Source organism: Anolis sagrei, chromosome 5 (genome assembly GCF_037176765.1).
Source record: "Anolis sagrei isolate rAnoSag1 chromosome 5, rAnoSag1.mat, whole genome shotgun sequence".
In the NCBI taxonomy this organism is placed as follows: Eukaryota; Metazoa; Chordata; class Lepidosauria; order Squamata; family Dactyloidae; genus Anolis; species Anolis sagrei.
This window is the reverse complement of record NC_090025.1, coordinates 170,725,538-170,752,704: the sequence shown is the minus strand read 5'-3', so window position 1 is coordinate 170,752,704 and position 27,167 is coordinate 170,725,538. Positions and strand designations below refer to the sequence as shown.

At 39.1% G+C, this 27,167-nt stretch overlaps 1 protein-coding gene across 1 annotated transcript in view; it reads left to right on the top strand.

Moving 5' to 3' along the window:
• HCFC2 (host cell factor C2) overlaps positions 1–26,846 on the top strand; it is a 28,840-nt gene extending 1,994 nt beyond the window's left edge. Inside the window, exons 2-16 of the mRNA XM_060776902.2 lie at positions 1,412–1,560; positions 3,281–3,441; positions 3,735–3,943; positions 5,373–5,457; positions 8,706–8,809; positions 9,260–9,448; positions 9,601–9,771; positions 11,000–11,049; positions 11,872–11,989; positions 14,432–14,617; positions 16,438–16,499; positions 17,704–17,844; positions 18,114–18,299; positions 19,241–19,526; positions 20,248–26,846. Of these exons, the coding sequence (XP_060632885.2) occupies positions 1,412–1,560; positions 3,281–3,441; positions 3,735–3,943; positions 5,373–5,457; positions 8,706–8,809; positions 9,260–9,448; positions 9,601–9,771; positions 11,000–11,049; positions 11,872–11,989; positions 14,432–14,617; positions 16,438–16,499; positions 17,704–17,844; positions 18,114–18,299; positions 19,241–19,526; positions 20,248–20,273 (2,123 nt within the window). The 3' untranslated portion in view covers positions 20,274–26,846. The remainder of the gene's footprint in view (positions 1–1,411; positions 1,561–3,280; positions 3,442–3,734; positions 3,944–5,372; positions 5,458–8,705; positions 8,810–9,259; positions 9,449–9,600; positions 9,772–10,999; positions 11,050–11,871; positions 11,990–14,431; positions 14,618–16,437; positions 16,500–17,703; positions 17,845–18,113; positions 18,300–19,240; positions 19,527–20,247) is intronic.
• The last annotated feature ends 321 nt before the right edge of the window (positions 26,847–27,167 follow it).

The window sequence follows — 27,167 nt, the reverse complement described above, 5'->3', positions numbered from 1 at the left end:
AAAGGGGGAGCATCCTTGAGTGTAATAATAATAATAAAACTTTATTTATATCCCGTCCTATCTCCCTATGAGGACTCAGGGCATTTGCAACAAACAAAGGCAAACATTCAATGCTAATATCAAATGACAATAACCACAAAAAATTAAACAGAAAATCACAAAAATTAAATTACGATCAAACATTAGATAACAACACCAAACCTTAGATAAGTGGAGTCTAACATTAGTAGTGGAGTCTCCTTTTCTGGAAGCCTTTAAGGAGAGGTTGGATGGCCATCTCTTGGGGTAGCTTTGATTGTGTGTTCCTGCATAGCAGAAGGTTGGACTGGATGGCCACATATACAATCAAGGACAGAAACAGCTGTGGTTGTGGTTGTGGTCTGCCCTGTACATACATGCATTATAAAGAGCTACCCCCAGTTTCTGCAGAAACAGTTGCAGCTGCCACCAAAAATGGTAACAAGAATTACAACAGAGGTGCAGCCTCTAAGGGTCCAGTATGAGCTTTCAACCATGAGAGGTTGCCCACTTCAACTTCCTGGATCCTCTGTGAAGCAGGATCAGTTAGAATTATTATGTAACCTTTACAGGCAGTTCCGCAGTAGGTTCTGTAGGTTTGTTGTTAAGTTGAATTTGTTTGTACATTGGAACAGGTACATTTTTAAAGTGTAGCTCCTGTTAAATATTTCACCTCATTTTCTGATCCTGTGAGAATTAGATTTTGGAAAAAAATGGCTTGTTGTGGAAACAAGTATTGATGATAATGTTTCAGTGGAGACATCTTTTCCCCATGAATACTCTTTCAGGGGTGAATTTCCCTTCCCAGGGGTAGATTCCTCTCACTTTCTGTTGTCCCAACCCTTCTTAACTATGAGTCATTTGTAAGTAGAATGCTTGTAACTCAGGGACTGCCTGTATTGATACCTAAGAATTCAAATATTTAATTATACTGTCATAGAGATATTTTAGACAATATTTCTGAGATGAAATATATTTCACATATAGGCAAGCAACATCAGAGTGTGGTCAGGATGGCAAAAAGTTGTTAATATGGAAGGACACATAAACCAGGAGAAGGTGCAGTACTTTGATTTTCCTTAATGTGTTTCTACCCTCTCCTCTTCCCTGATGTTGAGTTATTAGAGTGCAAAAACTTATGCAGTTTGAATTCAGTTTACAGAAGTAGAGGTATTTATTTATTTATTTACTTCATTTCTACCCTGCCTTTCTCAACCCGAGAGGGGACTCAAGGTGGCTTACAAATTTGGCAAAAATTTGATACTGCACAAGGAAACAATAAAACACATCTCATAAAAATATAAACAGTTTTGATGGAAAGTTGCAGTATTCAATATGTATAATCTGTTGTAGGCCCATTTGCATTTGAAATGTTTTGTGTGTTCTTACCTAGCTACAAACCAGTGGTTTCTTCCTGCTGTTAGAGGTGATATCCCACCAGGCTGTGCAGCCCATGGATTTGTTTGTGATGGTACCAGAATTCTAGTATTCGGAGGAATGGTTGAATATGGAAGATACAGTAATGATTTATATGAATTACAGGTATGAGTGACACCTATAACTATTTACCTCTCTTCAAAAAATTACAGTGTTACATACTGGTTGGCTGAGAATTCCTAGATCTCTTGAAAAGGATGAGTGTAAATTTATTTAATTATAAAATACTAGCTGTGCCCTGCCACGCGTTGCTGTGGCTTTTAGTAAGAGTTTTGAAGTCTGTGCCTGGCCTCTCTTCCTTCCTTCACTCGCCCTCTTTCCCTCTTTCTCTCTCTCACACTCCTTCCTTTCCCCTCTTTCTCTCTCTCTCTCTCCCTCTCTCTCTCTCTCTGGCATCCCTCCGTCCTCCCCCTTCTTTATGCTTGTGTGTAAACTTGAGTACCTTCTGTTGGTCATGGGGGTTCAGTGTGGCATGTTTGCCCCAATTCTGTCGTTGGTGGGGTTCAGGATGCTCTTTGAGTTTTGGTAAACTCTGAATCCCAGTGACTACAACTCCCAAATGTCAAGGTCTATTTCCCTCAAACTCCATCTGTGTGGATATTAGGGCGTATTGAATGCTTTGGTCCGGATCCATCATTGTTGTCTTCCAAGTCGCCCCCTCCCTTCTCCCCACCCCTTCCCTCCCTGAGTCACTCCTTCCCTCCTCCCCCCCCTCCGGAAAGACACGCCCCCTCCCTTCGCCCCACCTCTTCTCTTCCTGATTGACTCCTGGAAGGAAAGGGGTGGGGCGAAGGGAGGGGGCGTGTCTTTCCGGAGGGGGTTGGAGGAGGGAAGGAGTGACTCAGGGAGGGAAGGGGTGGGGAGAAGGGAGGGGGCGAATTTGAAGACACGCCTCCTCCCTTCGCCCCACCCCTTTCCTCCGTGACTCACTCCTTCCCTCCTCCCTCCCTCTCCGGTTAGACACGCCCCCTCCCTTCACCCCACCCCTTTGTGTGTGCCACGCGGGGGGGGGGGTGAGGGGCGGCGCGTGCGCGCGTGGCGGGGAGTTTGCACCGCGCACGTGTGTGTGTGCCGCGCGGGGGGAGGGGGGGAGGGGCCGTGCGTGCGCGCGTGCCGGGGAGTTTGCGCCAGTGCGCATGTTCAGTTGTTTTGCGGTGTTTTTGTCGTTGTTGTGGTGTTTTTTTTTTAATTTGGAGTACATTAGTTTGTACCGAGTGGGTTGTCCTAGGGGCATGGCAATTCTGGTTCAGTTTCGTTGGGGGGTTGTGGAGTTATACGGCTCCGTACGACGCCCCTTACAGATTTATATTATAGACTATTTGTAAAATGTGAACTGTGGTCAAATTTCACCTATTGAAAAACTGGACACATAATTCTTGGGAAAAAATGAATTAGATCTGCACCAACCAAAGTATACCCAGCAGCATTTGTTCATAGCACAAGACTTAACTGCAGCTTGGTGTGTAAATCTGTAGCCAAACTGCTGTTTATGATTTTACTGCAAATAAAATAAGTGGGATCCTTATATCATGGTTTCATTTTATCAACTTGACAATTCTCTTCCGCAAGTGCATCTTAGCATCTGAGGTGCTCAGGATGCTTCAAATGTATGGCTTCTTGTACTGTCAAAATGTATTGTACAACTATTCTGGTATTTCTTCTCTGACAGTTAAAAATGAAACAAAGAAAGGTAGTGGTAAGGTTATAAGCAGAAAACAACATCCACCTCAATTCCTCATAACTTTCCATGCAGTGAAAGCTTTGTCTGGTAATATTGTCAGTTTAACAAGCAGGTTTATGTACATGTTTCTGTACTACCTTGCAGGCAAGTCGATGGCTGTGGAAGAAAATGAAACCTCAACACACATCAACAAGCTTGCCACCTTGTCCTCGCCTCGGCCACAGCTTTTCTTTGTATGGTAACAAGTGTTACTTATTTGGAGGACTGGCAAATGAAAGTGAAGACTCTAATAACAACATTCCCAGGTATGATACAGAGGTTGGAACAGTATACTTAGAATTCCTTGTTTTGGCCTCCTAATATTTAAACCTTATGTGCAATTAGAACATATCTATTTTATTTTTTGCTTGAATGTGTAAATTCATATATACCTTGACTTTGGCAACTGTCTGTGGGAGAGAATTCCAAAGTAATATGTTATCGCCTTCAAATTATTTGGTCTTCCTAAACTACCCATCATTTTGGCAGCAAAATATTTGTACTATATTGATAGAGTGAGGGTTTTACTGACTTTTGTTTTCTCATCATCACACCTTAGGTATTTAAATGATTTCTATGAATTGGAGCTCCAGCATGGTTCAGGAGTCACAGGCTGGAATATTCCAGTAACCAAAGGTGTTTTGCCTTCACCCAGAGAATCTCATACAGCCGTTATATACTGTAGGAAAGACTCTGGAAATGCAAAGATGTTTATCTTTGGAGGGATGTCTGGCTGTCGACTTAATGACCTTTGGGAGCTTGACATAGGTGAGCATAGTCAAATTGCAAAAAAGTATTTCCATGTGTTTTGCACACCAAAGAATTACTAGTTCTGAAGAATTCATAATTTAAGTGCACAGTGTATATTGTGTATATTGCACTCCTTGTGCAGCCTCTTCTTTTAACACAAGACATATTAAAACATATACAAGTTTGCCTCCTTATATTTTGGACATGGAGCTGCAACCAGTCCTCCTTTCCATCAGGTGTGCCTGTATGATACCACATATTTAAAAAAATACCTTTTTGTTTAATTCACCGTTAATATTTCAGGTGTACAGTAGGCCCTCCACATTTGCAGATCTGACATTTTGCAAATTTGATTATACACAGATTTGAGTAATATGTTCTCTCTAGTCATTTCTACATCTTCCAATATGATTCTGTGGTCAACTCTGTCATATGTTGATCATAGAGCTGTACTGGAAGACCTAAAGAGAACACTTCTCTAAGCACTTTTAGGTCAGTTAATATGCTTCTGTTGTCAGCTTCCATCGGAATTTGACCATTGAGTCACACTGGAGACCAATTCCCAGAGAGTTGGTCTCTCAGTTTGAAGAAATAGTGATTGTTTAAAAAAAAATGCAGAATTTTACACTTTTGTGGGGGCCCTGTGACCCTAACCTCAGTGAATGTGGAGGGCTGACTATATTCTTAAAATGCGTGAAGGTGGGTTCAAATTGCTCTCTATTAGAAGATACGTTCACCAGAATCATTCAGATAAGAATTATTTAAAGTATTTAAGTATTTGTAATAGTGATAACTCTGTCCTAAAACTGAGGTAGGCAACACGGGATATATGGGCAATAGAAGGCTAGGTTCTCCTGCCTATTTTATAATCCCTACTCTCACTGGCCCAGCTGCCACTGAAATTGTGGAATACTAATGGAAATTCTCTCTCCACCAAATCCTAAAGGATACGAAGAGCATGCACCTTATTTTAAAGCAGAATTGTGCTCCTGGAAACCTCTTGGAAACACAGTTTTGCTGTACACAAGCCACATATTCCCCATATAGCTTGTTTCCAAAACTAAATCTGTGGGGTTTCTTGCTGTGCCATCAGAATTCAACAGAGCAGTAACAAATTTGGTGGCATAGAAACACAGTACAGCCTCAAGTGGATTCTGGGGTGGATCAAAGAATCTTACTCCTTTTCCAGAGCTTGTTCACTTCTGTTTTTGCAAGTATAACAATCCACAGACTCTGCCTTGTCCGTGTGTTACTTTAGGTCTATGTACTAGCTGTATAAATTCCTTGAGAAGTGTAGGCAGATAATGCTGTCTTAAACAGTTAGGTTTATGTGCCATTATGTGTTTTGCAGGCATTTAAGAAATGATATGGTCAATATCATGTTCAAAGAAGTAATCTCTTCCTTCCTTTTCTCTCCTTCCTTCTTTCTGATTTTTTTTCTTAACAGAATCAATGACTTGGTCGAAATTAGAATCTAAAGGGACAGTGCCACTTCCTCGTAGTCTCCATACAGCCAGTGTAATAGGAAACAAGTATGTCTGTTGTTAAAAGCTCACCTATAGAAAGGTACACCTAGTAGGAGACTGTGACTTTAGCATTTGTGTTTAGGGATCCTGCCTGTGCCCATCTCTGTGAAAGCTAGTTACCATCAGCCATATACTAAGCTTTCCTATAGGTGAAAGAATTGACTATAGAACACCCAGGAACTGAAGTGTATTGCTTCGATTTGGGTGATTACCTACAAACAAATAACTTTCCTTTAGAGACATTTAATTCTCTGAATTGATTGCAGAGTCATGACTTGAAATTAGTTAGAACCATGTGTTATTCTTTGGGAAAAGAAAAGGCAAAGCTTTCTATCAGTTTAAAGCAGAGGAATACACAGTCCACTGTGACCACCAAATGTAAAATTGCTTTTCCTGAGATTTAAATGACTGGGGAGGAGGATAAAAATCATTGGGGAAATTCTACACATACCCCAAAGAACATTTAAGCTTGTTTGGAGGCAGTTGGGGCCCACTAGTCTCCTAGAGTAGTAGGGTTGTCGCTTTGGAAACAAAAGATGCTGACTTTTGAACTGATCATAACTTATATGGCTGCAATATGACAGCTTATTCTGGATATCAGAATGAGGAGGTTTTCTGATTCTAAGGCCAGGTCAAATTCAAGTTTGGGAATTAGGCCTTTAGTCTAGCAATGCTGGTGGTGTAAAGATAGGAAGCAATTTAAATGACATCTTAGACAGGCTCAAATGGTTATTTCAGCTGTTTGCCACAACACATACCAAGAATAGCTTAATTCTGTGCTTTCTTTTCAGGGATAAACAAGTGTCTCTGACTGCAAAGCTCAGCTCAGTTCTGTGTAGGCTATTTGAAGTTTAAGCATTGTTTACATACTATTTTGATAAGAACAACCCCTGTTCATTCTGTATAGTATGCCAATGATACATTAGGGGGAAAATAAAATGGTAATAAAATATAATAAGAGCTACTCTATATTAGCCCAACTAGAAGTTGAATTGAGATGTGTGGGCAGGCTTAAGTATAGCAGGTAAGAACTTTAAGTATATTTATTGGCTACTGGTACTGTTAGTATTATCCATTTACATGTACAATAAACAGTCACAGTCTTATTCAGATCTCTAATCCAACACACCATGAGAAGTGGATTTGTGTCAGAAGGTTTTGTTCCAGCACTGTGTCTACCAAACTTTTTTCTTCCAAGCATCCACAAACTGAATGTCACTTTCTATGTGCCAGTGCATGAAGACCACATCATGAGTAGGCTTATGCATGTAAACTTCAAAAAGCCCAGGAACAGTATGGTCAACGTCCCAGTATTCCTACCACCATCACCTGCTGTACGTTGGCTGAATATCTGGCTAGAGCTCCTATAAATGTCCATTGTGTAACTGGAAACATGGCACATGTATACTGTAAGATATTTTATGTTTTCATTGTCTAGCTTTAAATGATTTTGAGGAGTGTTTTAATGTGTTAAATACACGTTGTCAATCACCTAATGGTTAAAAAAGTTATATATAAATGATAAATAGAAAGAAAACTAATTCCAACTTGGTCATGCTTTGAGTGAGTTAATCAGATCTAATTTGCTTCTTAATTCTTTTATTGAGCCTTCTTTAAGCCTTATCTCTTTTGGACAGAATTGTGCATGGAGTCTTTTTTAAAAATTACATTTGTCATGGGCATATGCTCGTCTTACATGGGGCTGCAAGTAATCTTCCAGGCAAATAATTGTGTAGGTCTCAATTCTTTTCACTTTAGTTTTGTACAGCAGTAAAATCCATCACACCATTTACTGGATCCTTGCACCTTGTTGTGTACATAACCCTAACTTCTTACTGTGTTGCTACTGTTAACTCAAAAGCTTTGTTAAAATAAGTTTGCTTGTTCTGAAGGGGCAGCTTCCATTCTCCCAAAATCCAAAATTGTCCAATTGAGTGGCTGAGATAGTTATACATTTGCTTTCTGATGGTTCAGTGTGCACAAACTTTGTTTCATGCACAACATTATTTAAAATATTGCATAAAGTTACCTTCAGGTGATAAGTACAGAGTATATATGAATCATAAACTCATTTTATGTTTAGACTTGGGTATATGTAGGCAGTCCCCAAGTTACGAACAAGATAGTTTCTGTAGATTTGTTCTTTAGTTGAATTTGTATGTCAGTTGGAACAGGTACGGTACATTTTTAAAGTTTAACTCCAGCCAGTTAACACCCGTGTGGTCTTTGCTTTCCTGTCTGTGCCTCTGCTCAGAAGATTTCACGTCACTTTCCGTCGTTGTGATAATTGGATTTTGAAAAAAAAATTGACTTGTTGTGGAAACAAGGATTGGTGCTAAAGCTTCAGTTGAGACAGCTTTTCAGGATTGAATTTCTCTTCTGAGAGGTAGATTTCTCTTTCCTGTTGTCCCACCCCATTCTTAACTATGATTTGGATGCTTGTAACTTGGGGACTGCCTCTATAGGCAAAAGCAGGTATTCCAAAATCCAAACACAGCACCCTGGTGTACATTGTTGGATCATTCATACTGTAAATAAACCACAACTTCCTGCCCACTTTTTATATTGTGACATCCAGATTTTACAGTTGTGCATGCTGCCTGATAGGTCCTGCTGCAAATGGATGCAGCTAAACAAACCTTTATTCCATGGTTTGTTTAATGTGATGTCCAAACCCAACAGCCTTGATTTTCTCTTCCCTTACAAGCCAGATAAATAGCATAGGTGGGATTCTCTTTTTTTTTTACTTGGGTTTGTTATGGGAGAGACAAGGTGGAATGTTTTGCACTTCAGCTCCCAGAATCCCATGCCATTAACCCAACTGACTTGTGGTAATTGAAGTTCCAAACATCTGGGAGGCCAGGGTTTGAGAATCACAATCTAGGAAACAAGCAATATAAAATAACATTATTAAAGAGAGCAGCTTGCAGTGTGACACAGAAAGTCGGAACTGGTAGAAAAGGAATGAAGCTAGTTTAAAAAGAGAAGGAAATATTGACCTATGTACGAGTGTAAATCCATTGAATCTACAAAACATACATGGGTGTTGACTTATCAAGTTCCCAAAGATTCCACTATTCTTCTCTAATTAGGGAGAAAACAGCTGGATTTATGACAGAAATTTTGGAACAGTGTAAGAAATGACCTATGGCAAAACAAAACAAAAAAACAACAAAAACAAAACCCTTGGACAATAAATGTGTTTATCTCTTGCACCATTTTCTTCCTATCTTCCCTGCCCTCCTTATTTGCAGAATGTATGTTTTTGGTGGATGGGTTCCACAGAACATAGATGAAAACTTGTCTTCTCAAGATGGAGAATGGAAATGTACTGGTTCGTTTTCTTATTTAAACTTAGGTTAGTATCCTCATGCTTTTGTTTTTAATTTACAAAACCACCCTGTATAATTGGTGGAGTACGTATAGGCCTCACATGTTGGAAGTGGCATAATTTTTATTCTGCTGGGGTTTCTGCCACTCTGTAGTTTGTCAAGCAGAAGATCTCAAGTATTACATTTCATTTTAAAAAATACATGTTAAAAGATCAGGGTTGAGGAGGGCGGGATATAAATGTGGTAAATAAATAAATAATAAATTCATGTGAGTGTCATGCAAATTCTTTACCAAACATTTGGTTACTTAAAAATTACAAAATTTGCAGCCATGAAAATATCTGATTTTTGGATTGTAAACACAGTGTTCAAAGTGGAAATTTCCTCATACCTGTTGGATCAATTAGTACTCTCTAGATAGATTTGAGAACCATCATGCTTTCATTCACTGATTTTTGTTACGTTTTATTTATTAGATACTATGGAATGGATAGGTCTAATCTCAGATTGCCAAGAAGACAAAAATAACTTGTTGCCTGGCCCAAGAGCTGGTCATTGTGCTGTTGTAGTTGGCACTCGCTTGTATATATGGAGTGGCAGAGATGGCTATCGGAAAGCTTGGAACAATCAAGTTTGTTGCAAAGATCTTTGGTATCTTGATACAGGTGAGTGATTAAATAATAATCTTGATAACTTTATGGATGAACATTTGTAACCTATTTTTATCTTTATTCTGTAGAATGTAGCATAAATCATGCATCTCTTGGGGGATCTTAAACTGTCCTAATGTAATTGGAGCTCATTGTTCTTCTTTAAGAGAAACCACCAGCACCCTCGCAGGTACAGCTAATCAGAGCAACTACTAATTCATTTCAAGTCAAGTGGGATGAAGTACCTACTGTGGAGGGGTATCTTCTTCAGTTGAGTTTGGACGTTCCAACACCTGTGGCTGAAATGCCCATTACTGTGGTTCCTGAGGCATCTTCAGGTAATACAGATGGTTTTTCAACATTCATTGAAATTATTGGCAAAACAGTTGTAAGGCTTCTTTCTCTTTCTTAAAGACCTGTGGTGTGTATCAATTTTGAGGTGATACTGGGGGGTGGGGGTGGTGGTGGCAGAGATAAGGGCCTAAATATCCTAAAGTGCAGACCCAATCTGATCTTGGAAGCTAACAAGCTCAGCCCTAATTAGAACAGATGAGAGACTACCAAGAGGCTTCTACTCCCAGAATTAAACATATTGCTTTCCTCAAGCTTCATAGACTCTGGGGTTTTTTTTCCAGTTTCATATTTGCTCATTCTAATAATTTTGAAGGAATGCTAGAGAATGTTGGCTGAAGACAGATCTTGAGAAAATTAATATTCGTATAAAAATCATGAAGCTTTAATGTTTCTTGACCTCCTATCTTCATTGAATTTTCCTTCAATAGAGCCAGTTATTTTCCACTGTTAATATTGTAATGACTTCTGGAATTGAAATGTTCCCTGGTGCACTATAAAAGTGACTGTGTGTAATATAGGAACCCCTCTGTTACTTATGCCCTTACAGAGATGTATTGCAGCTCCAATATCTATGATTATAGTCTGTACTGGGTAATGCTGATAGGAGTTGCAGTCCAACAGACCATATGTTTCCTTCTTACTGTCTGTTTTCAGTTTTGAATATGTTGTCATAAGAAACAAATTTCATATCACTATTTTTGATAGTAAAGGTAAAGGTTTCCCCTGACATTAAGTCTAGTCATGTCCGACTTTGGTGGGTGGTGCTCATCTCCATTTCTAAGCCGAAGAACTGGTGTTGTCCCTAGACATCTCCAAGGTCATGTGGCCAGCATGACTGCATGGAGTGCTGCTACCTTCCCGCCAAGGCGGTACCTATTGATCTACTCACATTTGCTTGTTTTTGAACAGTTGGGTTGGTAGAAACTGGGGCTAACAGTTGTAGCTCACCTCGGATTCAAACACAGATTCAAACCACCAACCTTTTGGTCAGCAAGTTTAGCAGCTCAGCGGTTTAACCCGCTACGCCACCAGGGGGCCCAATTTTTTGATAGTGATATGAAAACAAACTGAATCCTTGTGTGACACTTACATGGGATAATAGCCCTCAGTGTATCTCAAAGCTTCAATCTTCTACTGTTTGTCATATGTATATGAAAGATAGTACTTCTCTGCAGCAAAACCTACAGTTAATGCACATTGTCTTTCCTTCAGGAATCAAGTTGGATCTTCATAGCCAAACTCCCAATAAAGCTCCAAACAATGTAAGTATATATTCATGAAGGATAAAGCTTGGATTTTCTAAACATTTATAATATGTTAGGGAAGAAATATTCTTTATTTGAACTGTGGTCAGCTTGAAGACTGCAGTTCATATGAGTAATTAAACTTGGCTATGCTGGGTGTGACTAATGGGAGTTACAGTCCATTAACATCAGAAGGGCGCCCCACCATATGTTCCTCACCTATAGTCTTAAGTTAAAGTTCATCTCCTTTCCTCCTACACAATCTTTTTCAGGGATTGAAGGACTTTAATCTGTCTGTGCAGCAAAATGTGAGGGAATGTAGTAAGATGAGGCCATAACTTCATTTGAACATTGAACATTATGGGCTCCAAACACATACTCATTATTACAGAAGCTGATTAAAAGATCTTGCTCAGTGCAGACACCATCAGAATTTTGATACTGCTGTTCAATTCTGTACTTTGGTTGCTAAGTCTTGTGTGTGAAATATAGACTCATGAAAATGGCAGAAAGATCAAAAAGAGGAGTCAGGAACTGTCTGGAAGGTGTTGGCCAGTTTCCTCTCCAACCCTCTACAGACTGTCCTCCTCCAAACTCAAATATCTGTTACCTCCATATCCCTCTGTAGCCCCCTCAAAAACCCCTCACCATTTTGAGAAGGGCTGAAGATGGAAACACCATTAGGAATGGTATTAAATGATTCTATGTGCTTGGGGGGTAGCTTTGTATATTTTCACATGTTTTGGAGGTTTTCTTCAGTTTTGGGACAAAATCGTTGGTGAGGCTGACATAGCAAATCATTTTATTGTAAACTAATTACAGTTTGTTCTCCCTGTTTAGGTACAAATTTCTATTTCAGAGAGTAAAGGAAAGGTTCTGGAACCTGACAACGCAAAGAAAAATAATTCCGTTTCCAAAGAGCCTGGTGCCTCTTTACGTTTACCTGGTAGCACTTTAGGTAAGAGGAGCATACGTGGTCAGTGAAAATGGAATTAGAAATGTAGGTGAGTTCCAGCTGTATAGAGGACAAAAAATATGTTTCAGTGTTGATTTAGTAAATGAACCAAGGTAGAGTTGAATGGAACCAATGTTTTCAGAAAACAGATGGTTTCTCAGTGAATGAAGAAGCCATGATGGAATGGATAGGAACAGGAGACGCAATATTTGCAGAACCATGATTTCAGGAAGTTCAAGACATTTCCAGTATAAGACCACGTGTTTAAAGCAGATCTTCTTTTCAGAATGATTTACTTTAATTGGGCAATACTGAATCTGCCAGGGACTTGCTAGTTTGAGTATGTTTGGGGGGCAGGGGGAAGATAGACCATGTCCCCAGCACAGTTGCCTTGTCTGTAGAAGAGATTGCTTATCTTGTCTAAACAACAGCAAAGAGCTGTGGCACCTTAAAAGTCTGGCAAGTTTTATTTGGCACAAGGTTTGGAGAGTTACTGCCAACTTCATCAGTTTCATCTGTTGGAAGAAAGAAAGACTTGTGCCAAACAAAACATGGTATGCCCTCTAGGCTTTCAACTTGGAAAACTTGTCTTGTGTGTTCTTGAATCCCATTCATACTTCTTCCCCTTCTTTGAATTTTTGAAAGAAGTTTCTGGAGTTGTACAGGAATCTAGTCCTCAATACGTGTTGTTTTAAAAGCAAGCAAATAAACTCCCAAATCTCTGTGTTCAAAATCCTGTATGTAGGCTAGGGTTTGCATTTAAATTGAATGAGGAAGTATGAGGATGGGTCAACAAGTTTTGCCTCCTGTGTAATAAAAACGTTATGAATGAATATATAACAGAATTTGCTACAGATCATAGCCTGAACTGTCCTCTACTCAAAACTACCGTTCAACATAGTCACCATCAATTTGTACACATTTGTGCCACCGTTTTACTCAGGCATCAAAACCATTTTGGAAAAATTCAGGGTTTTGCTTCATGACCCATGATTGTAAAGCTATTTTAATGTCGTTCAATGTCATTGAATCTGAAACCATGTAGGTTGCCTTTCAGAGGTCCAAATAGGTAAAACTCAGAAGGGGCCAAATCATAAAAAATTCTCAAGTGATTATGGATTTCCTTAGGTGCACAACCTTCTTTTGCCAGAAATTCAATGACAGCTCTTTCTTTTAGCTTCAGATTCATGGATCTAATCCAGTGGTTCTCAAACTGGGGTCCCCAGATGTTTTTGGCCTACAACTCCCAGAAATCCCAGCTGTTACTTGTAGGCCATAAACATCTGGGGACCCCAGGTTGAGAACCACTGCCTATCACAGTGGTTATCAACCTGTGGGTCTCCAGATGTTTTGGCCTTCAACTCCCAGAAATCCTAACAGCTGGTAAACGGGCTGGGATTTCTGGGAGTTGTAGGCCAAAACACCTGAGGACCCACAGGTTGAGAACCACTGGCCTATCATATCATGTATAGATAATCCAGTAGCTGTGAAAGTAATAATAGTTAGAGCGATGGAAGCATTACTTTTTGACCCACCATAATGAATGGTACAACATAACATTGTTGGTAAGGGCTCATATTTTTAAACGTGGACTTTGTTATCAAAAACATAAAACTTCCTTGCAGTTGGATAGCACAGTCAGGGAAAGACTGATCTAGACCTTTTCTCAGTGTTTTTTGAGGATTTTTTTTACCCTGTGAACTAGGATTCAAAAAAGGCAGAACTTGTGTCTGCAGCCTGAAGTGGCGTATGGTCATACTTACCCCTCAATATTTTATCACTTCTGTTTATTTATTTATTTATCTATCTACTTCGTGTGCTTCTACCCCGCCCTTCTCAACCCCCGAGGGGAGACTCAGGGCAGCTTACAAAAAGGCACAATTCAATGCCTACACAATAATACAAATAAACATGTAAAACAGCAATTAAAACAATTAAGACAGTTAAAACAATCAATATATATCACAGTGAATAAACCAATCTCAAGCTCAGTGTTTGCCAACTCAGAGTCCATATTTTGTTCTACATTATCTATTCTTATTGGTCATCATAGCCCTTTATTCATCTGCCAGATTGCCCAAACACCTGGTCCCAAATCCATGTTTTTAATTTCCTTCTAAAGGAAAGGAGGGATGTCGCTGATCTAATTTCCTTGGGGAGAGAATTCCACAGGTGAGGGGCCACCACTGAGAAGGCCCTGCTCCTCGTCTCCGCCAATCTCGCTTGTGATAGAGGCGGGGCCGAGAGCAGGACCTTCCCAGAAGATCTTAAACTCCGAGGCGGGACGTAGAGGGAGATCCGTTCGGACAGTGTTTGCTTCACTTGTAAGCTAAGCCTAGTTCTAAAGGAAATTGAGGTCACAACTTTTTCTGAGAGAAATCCAAATCTTGGATTTGTCATGCTTTTGAAGTCACTCATAATATGTGTGGTGTTTTTTCCTTTCAGTAAATGTGACTGAATTACTTGACTTTGACTCAAGATCTCAAAAACTGGACACTTCAGTATCCGGTATTGCCTCTACTGCACAAAATGTGGCATCCAAGCAGGCTGTTAAAACTGAGTCATCAAGTACAAATGGGGCAGCTTTAAAAGATGAAACGTCATTAACAGCAGCCTCTTCAAAACCTGAAGGTTTGACATGTTTCACATTCCATATATTTTGAATCAAAATATCACCATCTTTATTGTTTCTTTTTCATTGTGACTTTGTATCTCATATGGCAGAGTGCTTATTAAACTGTGATATAAATAAGCCTTTTGTCACACAGGCCATTAAGTCTGCAAACAAATCACAAAGTATTCAATTGCCTATAGTTTGTGTGGGTTGTAAAAACTAGTTATCAGATTTGGGGAAAAGAACAGTACATTAAAACAATTTTAAACCATGGTTTAATGTCCTGGTTCCAACGCTATTAATCATCATTTCCTAGTCCAGATAGAACAGGTAACTATGGGTTTGTTGACTGGCTTAAGGCTCTGTATACTAAGGCTCTTTCCTATCTTTCCTTATTAGGCTGAGGTTTGATCAATCCAGTGCTTTCAGACAGCATAGAATACTGCCTTTAGATTAACCAGGGAGGTCTCAGTTTATTTTCAGATCTCTTCATGCAAACTAATAAGATGGAGCTATGTCTTCTACCACCCAGTTATTGGCACTGGTTTCTTTTTTAGTTGTTTTTGAAAAGAATGTTTTAAAAAACATTTAAAATGTCTTAACTTTCCTTCTCAATTGTGGAAGAATTAGTCATTTCATTAGGTATTTTTGTAGATATCAGCTATTATTTTATGGTGACTTCTAATTGCGTCTATCCATAAGTATGGGGTTGGTGAATTCTGAACATCTAAATAATACATTTCTTTCCCAAGGGACATAATTTTCTATGAGAAGCGCTTCCTCCTGTTGAATCTATTTTCTTTGATATCTTTTTTCACTCAGTTTATCATTTTATTTGCTATACAAACTGTGGAAGCCTGGATTATTTGTTTGTTTCCGTGTTCATGAATTTTGAGTAAAACTATTTTATCAGTGCTTTGAAGAAGTTTGGGCATTCTTTCTAAAACTCATTGCATCTAAAAAAAATTATGGCCTTTATGCTGAAAATCTTTCATTAATCATGCTTCTTAGGGCTTGTTCTCCAGACCCTTGATCATTTTAGTTGTCTAGAGGAGTGCGACTAAAATGATCAAGGGTCTGGAGAACAAGCCCTATGAGGAGTGGCTTAAGGAGCTGGGCATGTTTAGCCTGAAGAAGAGAAGGCTGAGAGGAGATATGATAGCCATGTATAAATATGTGAGAGGAAGCCACAGGGAGGAGGGAGCTAGCTTGTTTTCTGCTTCCCTGGAGACTACGACGCGAAACAATGGCTTCAAACTACAAGAAAGGAGATTCCACCTGAACATGAGGAAGAACTTCTTGACTGTGAGAGCCGTTCAGCAGTGGAACTGTCTGCCCCAGAGTGTGGTGGGGTCTCCTTCTTTGGAAGCTTTTAAACAGAGGCTGGATGGCCATCTGTCGGGTGATTTGAATGCAATATTCCTGCTTCTTGGCAGGGGGTTGGACTGGATGGCCCATGAGGTCTCTTCCAACTCTTTGATTCTATGATTCTTTTACTTTCAAAATCCACTGCACCTGTTTACTGTTTATGCTCGCTGTCAGGGATTCATTAAAATCAGCAATATGTATTAATTAATTCCACCGTGTTTCTACCACTCAGTGTGTACTTGCATGAAACTATATTCTTGACATATAGCCGCTTTGAGTCTCCTTGTGAGAGAGAAAGTGGGATACAAATACTACAAATAAATAATTAGTTGTAGTTTAGGACTGCTTTCTAAAAAGAATGTCTCTACATTTTAATTATGCCTAATGAAGCATTATCCGTGAAAAGCATTCAAAAACTGCCACTGAAAGCTATATTTACTGAAATGTAAATGCGTTCTTTTTCTTTTAGCTAAAGAGCCTACTATGCCCTCAACTAGAGACACTTCTATTAGTTCAGCTCTACAATTGCCTGTAAGTACATGCATTGTGTGAAAGAAAGTGAGTTAATATGCCATGCCACATACTGAGCGCCTTTGGCTAGCTAATAAAGCTTGTTTTGGTAGTTGAACTAATGTAGATAGGCATCATAGTTTTAAAGTTGTCTCCCTCCCTCTAATGCAGAGGGGGGACCACTTTTGCAGGGATGTGTGTGCGCTTGCATCGGAAGTCCTCAAACTCACTATGATTTGCAACATACTCTTCTGCACATTTGAGTTTTTCACATTAGTTGCAACACTAACTCCCCCCTCTTCCCTTTAAAAAAAAGTGCATGCTCCCCAAACACTTGGCTTTGAAGAATCCTTTTTTCTGATTTAGCAACCATCTCCTTTATACCAAAGGAAAAAAGAAAGAGGGGCTTCTATAAGATTCTTAATCCTACCTTTGTCAGACTCATTAGGCTAGTAGAATATTTTGGAGATGAGTAAACAGTGAAGTTTCATTTACAAGACTATATATAGGATGACAGCATACATGCTATTAGTTTAGATACTATACTGCCATTGTTATACTGAGGAAATATCATGTGTATAAACTGAAATTTTAAAAAGTTGCACAAGGGGAACTATCAATCCATATCAGCAGAGACATTTTGTTTTGGTTTGCAAAGTAACAAATGTATATTCCCAATTCAGATGGAAAAAGAAAACTATATGCAATTAAGATATGATCATCTAAATATTTTTACAAAATCAATAAAAAGGAGCAAAGATTTGTAGCCATCAGAATTTAAAAGCTTTGATATCTTTGAGCCTCAGTTCCACTGCAACATAGATATCAAATTGTAATCATATTGCTGATTCATGTTTTGAATACCTAAAAATGTTTGGTGGTGCTGATAACATGCCAGTGCACATATGTCAGTGGTTCTCAACCTATGAGTCCCCAGTTGTTTTGGCCTACAATTCCCAGAAATCCCAGCCAGTTTCCCAGCTGTTAAGATTTCTGGGAGTTGAAGGCCAAAACATCTGGGGACCCACAGGTTGAGAATCACTAATGTGATAATATGTGTATTCTCCATAGTGTTGGCAGGATATTTGTTGCCAGTATGGAGAAAGACAAGGTCCTTGTCTTTCTTCTTTATATTAAGCAATGCAAGGATGTGTGTATGCTTGTACTATAAATTATTGCTATGTATGCCATCCATACTTTCATGAAACTTTTTTCCGAACCCTAGAAAACATCGCCACCCAAGCCGAATGCAAGGGTGAGAGCACAGGAACGAAGGTGGCACGATGTTGGTATTTTTCAAAGCAACACTGGTTTAGTGAATCAATTTTATTTACTAACAGAAGAAAAGGCCTTTATTTCTGGCAAGGTAACTGTTTATTCAATTCATCTTCTAGTTTAAAAACACCTGCAATTATTCTAAAGGAGGGAGAGAGATTTAGATAAAAGAATTAAGAATCAGCTTATGATCAGTGCAGTTTGACATCTCTAAATATGATTAACAGGTAGGTTGTGTTATTAAGATGAATCAGCTGATGCCCATTCTGCAAAGATAACAAGCTAGAGTTTGCTTCTTTGGACTCTTAAAATTATCAAGCAAGTACATGATTTTGTTCCTCTTTGTTTTGTTTTGCTTAGGGAGACAATGCAGATGTTCCCAATGACACTTTACTTAAGAAACAGGATCTTACTCCTGGCACTTTATACAGGTTCAGAGTTGCTGCAATCAATGGCTGTGGCGTAGGGCCATTCAGTAAAGTCAGTGAATTCAAAACCTGCATCCCTGGATTTCCTGGCGCGCCTTCCATTGTCAAAATTAGCAAGGTGAGAAATGAACATGAAACCTGGTGGATTGTTTAGTGTTGTGCAGGCCGAAAAAAGCAATTTGGCAGCTTGCTCTTATTCCAAGGGAAAACAGTGATAGAAATAGGTGACAGGTACTAAGTTCTCATGATCAAAGATGGCAAATTTGCAGTTCTCCAAGTAATATTGGGCTTCAGCTCCCATAATCCCTTGCTATTAGCTATGCTGGTTTGGGCAGATGAAAGTTGAAGATGAACAATATCAGAGAGCACTTGATGAACCAACCTGGACACAGGATAGTATTTGAGAACACAGAAATGCTGAACCACTCTTAACAACCATCATGTCAGACTACATGGAGAAGCCATTAAAATCCACAAGCATGTGGATAATTTCAACAGAAAGGAGGAAAACATGAAAATTAACAAAATTTGGCTACCAGTATTTAAAAACTCTAAAATCCGAACAGTAAGAACAACACTCAAAATCAGGGAAATTCCAGACAGGAAACAATCAGGGCCAGCTCATCACCTTCCAACAAAGGATTCCCCCTGTTGGGAAGCAACCAAGCCTTGAAGCTGCAAGGCTTTTCAGTGCTAAACAAGATGATCAATTGCAGGATTCACACTTGCCTCAAACAGACAAGATTTCTTTTCCCCACCCTTGACATTCCACAGATATATAAAACCCCACTTGCCTTGTTTCCAAAAAAACCTCACAACCTTTGAGGATACCTGCCATAGATGTGGGTGAAACATCAGAAAAGAATGCTTCTGGAACATGACCATACAGCCCAGAAAACTCACAGCAACCCTCTGTGTTACGTTTTTAACACACTCATGAGGAACCTTAACCAATCCTATTTCTGAATTTAGGTTTAGCTCCCTAAAATTATCTTTCTATTCAAACTGAATCTGAAATATAAATGGTACATGATGTGCATGTTATTTCCTCCTCTTCAGAGTGCTGATTGTATTCACCTTTCATGGGAGCCTCCTGTTTCGCCTTCAGGAAATATCCTGGAATATTCCGCCTACTTGGCTATAAGAACCACCCAGCTCCATGAGAATCCTAGTCAGCTTATGTTTATGAAAATCTATTGTGGCCTTAAGACCTCATGTACAGTGACTGCTGCGCAGCTTGCAAATGCCCATGTCGATCACACATCCAAACCTGCCATTGTGTTCCGGATCTCAGCCAAAAACGAGAGGGGATATGGACCAGCCACACAAGTTCGGTGGCTTCAAGGTAAAGGAAATGATTTACCTAGATGTCCAAACCTTTCTCTTGTATCTCTAATTAATGTTTGAAAAAGTGATTTCGCTAACATTACTCAACCATCTATATGGATACTTTGGAGTTTTAGATAGAGTATTTTGGATTTTGGAATTCCAGATATGGGATAGTTAGTATCCCGAATCCTGTGAGACATAGGATTGACCATAGGAATGTAAGTCAGCACCACTGAGAATTCATCCAGCATTCTCTTGTTTAATGCCACTTCTTGCCTGAGTTTTCTTTTAAACCTCTACGAGGCTTATACGAACATCCCATTTAAGTGCATTTATGTCTTTGTTCATGATGTAGGTTGCAGTGTGAGATGAGGGTGCGTCTCACTCCCAGTTTTGCTTTTTTCCACTTCTGTTTGCAGTTTGTTGTTGTCACATTCTCCTTCTGTTTGTTCCCCAAAGGTCCCTTGTTTGTTTTTCTTTTACTTTTTAAACACTCTTGTCGTAAAAGGACAAGATAATTCAAACTACAGTGCTGTCTTTCAAGTCATTTGGATCATAGTACCACTGTTCAGCCTATTCCCTCCCCAACCATAATGCACACAACTATTTTAATGTTTCCCCTTCCCCAAGGGTTCATTCCCCAAACCTGAGTTCAACCAACTCTAAAGCACATCAAAGCTGGACACGTCTTCTCTGAAAGCTGGATGTTTTAAATTGCAATTTCTCTTTCTTTGCAGAAACGAAAACGTCAGGTTCAAAATAGAAGCATCATGTTGTTACAGCAAGTTGTGGAGTAGCAATTAGAACTCACGAAATCTTCCAAACATTTTGTTTTAAAATGTCTTAACTTCACAGTATGAGTGCCATGCAAGTGTGCAGAACTGGGCCCATAGAGATTGTATTTTTATACTATTCTATCCAGTGTGGTCTCAGTGTGGAGTCCTTGGCTCATATCAAAAGGGTTATGTATGTATTTGATTTTTTGGAGCGTCTTCCTTCCAGCCACCGACATCCGTACCCATCCCAGCCACCAACACATTAGCTTCCAGCTCATAGCAGCGTGCTCAGTGAGCAAAAGCTTGGCATTGAAATGTCCCAGGTTCAATCCCTGATGCATCTTCAATTACAACTTGAAAAGACCCTGGACGGAACTTTGGAGGGTCACTGTCAGTCAGAACAGACAACATTGAGCTAGATTACGATTTGGCTCACTGTAATGTTCGTAGATGTAAATGTTCAATTGCAATTTTAAAACTTCACTATTTTGGATGACAAGTATTAGAAGAAGATGGGGTAGGAATGACAGATATGAACTCATGCTAATTTTCTCCTTAAACAGCTCTAAATGAAAACTGACAAGTTTTAAACCTAATTGAACAGCTGCTTGAGGATCCGTTGGAAGGAAGAGTTCCCAAGAATGTTCATCACAGTAATTGCCTATTTATGTTTTCTGTTGGTAGATCTGATCATAATTTACAATTGTATCTATTTCAGCTACATGTGATGTGTCTCCCTTCCTTCCCACACCCAGATTATTAGAGGGTTGTGTCCAATATACAGCTTGCCGCCAGGGTGTGCATTCCAAATATCCCATACCAGAAAAGTGGTGCGGAAAACAGGAAGTGTTTGTGCGTATTTACATAAGTGTATACTGATTAATCTGGCAAGGTATATTGACATGTGGGCCCCCTGGTGGCACAGCAGGTTAAACAGCTGAGCTGCTGAACTTGCTAACCGAAAAGTTGGCGGTTCAAATCCAGGTGAGCTCCTTCTGTTAGCTCCAGCTTCTGCCAAACTAGCAGTTTGAAAACAAGCAAATGTGAGTAGATCAATAGGTACCACTTCGGCAGGAAGGTAACAGCACTCCATGTAGTCATGCTGGGCACATGACCTTGGAGATGTCTATAGACATCGCCAGTTTCTGGCTTAGAAATGGAGATGAACATCACCGCCCCCGCCCCCCGAGTCAGACACAACTAGGGGCGGGGGGAAACTTTTACCTTTATTATCTTGACATGTATATTTCTTGGAGTACTGTTGTTTCCTAAAAAACTGTTTTCAAATTTACCGGTGGGAGTGATATGCAGCAGGTGAAAACAATTGTAAGGGCAAACTCTCTGCATAACTCAGCACTGGTTTCTGCACTGACCCTGTGCTTTTCTGCACTGCTTATTTTTCCCAGACAGGAACTAAAGAATGATGCTTACTTACAGTGATGGTTAGCTAAGGGATGAGCAACTTCTTTCACAAAAAGGCTGCATTTAATCAGTTGTGGACACTAGGGTTAGCCTGTCATGCCTCTCCATTTGAGACTCCAGTCCTGTAGGAACTGAGTTGAGAATAGGCTCCTTTGAATTTGATGGGAATTCCTTCTGAATAGACATACACAGAATCATTCAACTAAGGCCTTTCTAGGTGGAACACATGCAACCGTATTGCTAGATAGCAAGCTGTTCAACAGCGGAATGTGCTACCTCGGAGTACGGTGAAGTCGCTTTCTCTGTAGGTTTTCAAAAAGGGTGGATGGTCATCTGCCAGGAGTAATTTGATTGAGTGTTCCTGCATGGCATCATGGGGTTGGTCTGGATGGCCCTTGGGATGTCTTCCAATTCTGTGATTCTGATTCTTAATCCCCATAGACTAAGCTCACATGGCCAGTGGTGACTAATGGTGGTAGTTGTGATCCAGCGCTGAGGGTCACATGGCTTCCATCCTTGCTGTTGACTTAGCTGTATATTACAGCCGAACTTCTCATACTTTACAATGCAGGTAGAGGCAATGTGATACCAGAGGCAAGTCTTCCAACAAACTCTTAACTAGACATCACATGAGAAATAGGTGCAATCCTCAAGTCTCCCAAGATGTACCAAATGCAGACTGAAAGATCATAAACGTGCAGGAATTGCTCATCCCTCTTGATCTATATGTAGGTTTGTCAGTGTTTTTTCTGGTTCATATTTCATATCCATGCTACTTTATTGTGAGGTGAATATTTTCATTTATAGTAACTTAAAATGTATAGAATATTTTAATATATTCCTTTTTGTAAAGATTTTTCTAGTGTTTGTAAACACGTAATCTTTGAAAGTGTCCCAATGATATGCAACTTGTTAAATTAGTCTCTCCTATTCTGAAAAGCAAAGTCAGTGTAAATGCACTACTATTACTGTTTCTCGTGGGCATAGAAATGCTAAGTATGTAGATATTTTGAATGTTTACAACAGTTTTTATACGTTAAAGTCCTCCATCATGAGTGCTTTGTTTGGGGAAAAAAAGGAAAAGAAAACTGTATGCTTTGTTTCAGCATATTCATGCTATTTTGCACTAAATGTGAATTTAACTTTGTAACATCTTTGTGTTACTTCCAGAAAATTTGTTTTAGTGTAAAAGTTAAAAGCAAATTTGCACATATTTGCATGTTTCTGTGGCATACATTTTCATTTCCATTAGTTTTCTCTGTGGCTTTTTTTTTCTTTTGGCCTTATGTTCATATTCTAATAATGAGGTTTAATGTTAATCATGTTATCACTAATGTGCCAGCTTCAACCCTCTTCACATTTTTCCTGCATGGATGTAGGATCGAAACCATTTGCAGACACCGAAATAGATGTTTGGATGGTGTTCACAAATGGCATTGTAAATCTTTATCCTACACCTTTTGTAGCAAAAAGTGTTACGTGGGAAGCAGCTCTTAAATAGGAATGTTAATCTGTTCCTAACCACACAAGTGTACTCACTAAAGGCATTTAGATGCCATTGTAGAGATAGTTGTTGACCAAATTATAGTGTAAAATGTCTGAATTATGCCAGTACACTAGATTAAGATAGCATAAAGGGACAATCCATTGGGAACACCGTGTTACGAATGGCAGCGCTACTTACATTCATTCGAGTGAGCTCTTGGGCAGGTTCCTGTGGACTTTACCCTTTTGTATCTAAATGAGATTGGTAAAATGTGTGTTTTATTTTGAAACCTGGTTAGATACATATGTGCAATAAAGTGACTATTTTGCACTTCGCTTTCCCCTCAAGGCCTAATAAATTAAGGTGGGAATCACTTGATCTACAAGATCATTTAGAAGTGGATTATGGGAATGCTAGTGTTTTACAATCATTTCTTTGCAGAATTTCTTTGCGGAAGGCCACTTGTAGTCCCATTTTTCAGACCAGGAAATCTATGCTGAGAAAAAGTGACTTGCTGAAAGTCACTCAATAAGGTCTATTTTTTAATGTAAGATTTCAGATCAAGGTACTCCAGCTGCATCCTCATAACAGATTAATATACTGAGAAAGAAATACTTGGTCACATGACCATGAAGCGATTCAGTGCATCAGAACATAGTTTTTGTGGCCAGTATTGCAGATCCTGAAGCACAATCTATAATGCCATGAAATAAAAATTAGGAAATGCCTATAGCTTTTAAGTAGCATTTTTTATTGAACATTCCTTAAAAGTTAAGCACAGAAGAGGCTTAAACTATAATTTGGTGAATTTTTAGTACCAACCCCCAAATGCCAAACGGTTGTCATCACTGTCAGCTCAGTGAAGTAGGTTATGCAGCATTTCACTTTACATGCTAACTTTTTCTGAGATGAATTTTCAACATCCTGTTGGAAAAGGAGTGTCATTCATACAGTTGTCCCTTCCTGTTTGGAGTTTTGACTTTTGCAACTTTGGTTATTCATGGATTTCACTAAAGAATCTCTAGTTCCTCCAATGCAATTATGTAGTCAGCTTCCAATATAGACTCATGCAGGAAGACTTAAGAGATTCCTGGAGAAATTCCTCTCAGGTTAAAAAAAAAAACCCCAGTAAATTCATTATTTGCAATTTTTCACTTCCATGGGGGTCCTATGCCCCTAACACCAGTGAATGTGGAGAGCTGGCTATGTTGTGTAATGACGACTGGCACACTGTTAATGACAGATGCATATATAAATCCCTATTTGGGACAGAGAGCTGTTCTCTCACCTTGGTACTCCCATCAAAAACCTCCCATAACAGGCAAAAGTCAAGTCCTGCAAAGGGCTGGTTCTGCTGCTGCTGCTCCTTCTCCTTCTTGTCAAAAGGAATGAGACACAGGAGGGGAGACAATTCAGACCAAGAAGATTCAGTTGCTTGAGATCCTGGGGGGAATGAAAAAAATTGCGCACTCTTGCCCTCATTTCTTATCCCCACCAGTTGAGATCAACAGCTTCAGTATGTCTGAAATGCCTTCCCCTTTCCCCACCATAAGCGACAGCCGCAGAATTCCGCAGTGGGGGGTTGATAACTACTGGGTAGCAGTAGCACATAAAACTTCATGTCCAAAGTTATAAACACACACAGGATCCCAGCCAAGGTGTCTAGCATTTGGTTCACTGACTTATGTGTACCAACTGGACTTATTAACTATTTACGTTTTCTAGTGGATTTGTGCAACATTCATGCCAGAAAAAGCTTAAGATTCAGATCTTTCTAATCAATTAAAAACATGTAAGCTATAAATCGGATGTGGGCAAAGTACAGTTGAATAGCATCTCTCAGCTGCCCTTCCCTACATAGCCATTGGTGAGGTATGCTAGAACAACATCTGGAGGACCACAAAATCCCCACCCCTGCCTTTCAGGAACACAAGATATATTTGGATTTGCCCTGCGTTGGCTGTGCCTGGCTGAGGCTGATAGGGAGTTGCTCTTCAAAACAGTAGGAAGGCAACCAGTTGAGGAAGACTGCCTTAGATTGTTCTTAACCAGTACTGTGAAATACAAATTTTGGAAAACTTCTGCAGTTGTAGTCTTTAAAGGTGGAGGCTTTCCTAAGATGGTACACAAATGGCCAGGAATGTGTTGTTTCTTCCTTTACTTGTCATAGACAAGCAGTGTGCTTCCCTCCACTATGGTCTTTTGATACACTACTTCCAATTCTGGATTAGATCCAGATCTGCCAATGACCATAAAGTGAAAAGATATACCTTTATAAATATGGGAAGACTAAAAAAAAGTTGTGAAATTTTACAACCTGTTTTGAGATAGGGAGGCATGCTGTGACAGAATGTGAGAATTTTGTTGTGTGGCTATTCAGTTACTAATAACTTTTGTTTGTAGATACAGTACTTAACAATATGATCTGTTGAATACATCTGTGAGTATTTTGCACTTTTGAGTTCCATGTATTTCTGCACTTGTTTTTAAAAAGGATATCATGACTACCAAAGGTGAATTTATGGTGGTGTTAATCTAGACATGATTTTCAGTGTAAGTATGCTCTTAGCCATAGGCTATTATATAATTTGTCACATGTCTAGTTTCCCCCATAGTCAGCATACTAATAACATGCATAATGGTTCTCTGTAGTTGCCCCTCCCTGTTTTTATACTATATAACTATTTTTGTGGCCTGTTTTTCTCAATAGCACTTAAAATGTATAAATCTCAATTTAGAGTTTATATTTGAAGCCTATTTTAGCCTCTAATCATTATATTTGGCTATCATACCCACTGTAAGTTCACTTAAAATATAAATTTGACTATTTGAGAAACTAATAGCTCTTTTTATTTGCTTTTGTAAAATATATGTGTAACATCTTGTATACATCTGAATCCATCATGTAGTAATGTCAAGGAATAATAGACTTAGTATGAAAGTTATAACTAGAAGTCCATGCTATTTATGAGATACTGCATCACTTCAATTTAAGGTATTTTGTGACTATGGGTATCTAGCTATATGAACAAGAAACTGGCCTAATTGAGATGATATTGCAACTTGAAAGCCAATGTGAAATATCTTTGCCTTGCTTAGTGATTGTGCTCCTATCTTTGTGATCTAAGCATTCCAGGAAGCCTGTACTTAACCATGTCCTGTTTCAGAAAGCAATTGCCTATATCCAATTCTTAGTCCCAAACAGAGTAGGCTCAGTCAATCAATGGCAACTTGAGTTGTTGTTATTCACCAGGTCCACATTAGTTAGGATTAACATTTAGAGATAGACAGATGGTTAGGAAAAGTGAATCTAACTATGCTTTGCATTTGTTTTAACATGAATTGGAACTTTCCTGGTCTGATTACTGGGGCAGCAAAGCAAAGGAGGCTAATTCACATCTTGTCTTATTAAGATGGGGTATAATAATCCGAACAGCCATTGTGATGTATAATTTATAGCAATATTTGAGCATAATTTTCAAGCAGAGCACATTGGTAAGCCATTGACTTTAACAAAAACTGGAACGTGGGGATAAGTAAAACCAGATCATGATTGTCTTATCACCTGTGACTGATGTGTTTTCTTCACAGAAATCCAATATTTTGTACAACAAAAGTAGCATTGTTTGTAATAATAAAGTGATTTGTCCTACCGGTTGTGTTTTTAATCTCTGTATGAACCATTTAAAGTTGTTGCTCATCTTTATAGGATGCAGCGTATGTAGCTGGATGATATATCTCTGGTATTTAGACAATTGTTTTCTAAAAAAATGTCAGTTTTTTCATTCATTTTCACTTGTAAAGGTGCTAAAAGATACCTTGGATATGCCTGGTGAACTATCAGCTACTAGGGCAGGATAAAAATAAAGTTTTACTTACTTACTTGAGGGGTGAATGAGCAAGATCTTTGCACCTTTAATAGTATTTTTAGTGCTTAAGGGTAACTTATTATCAAGACTGAGACAATGACATA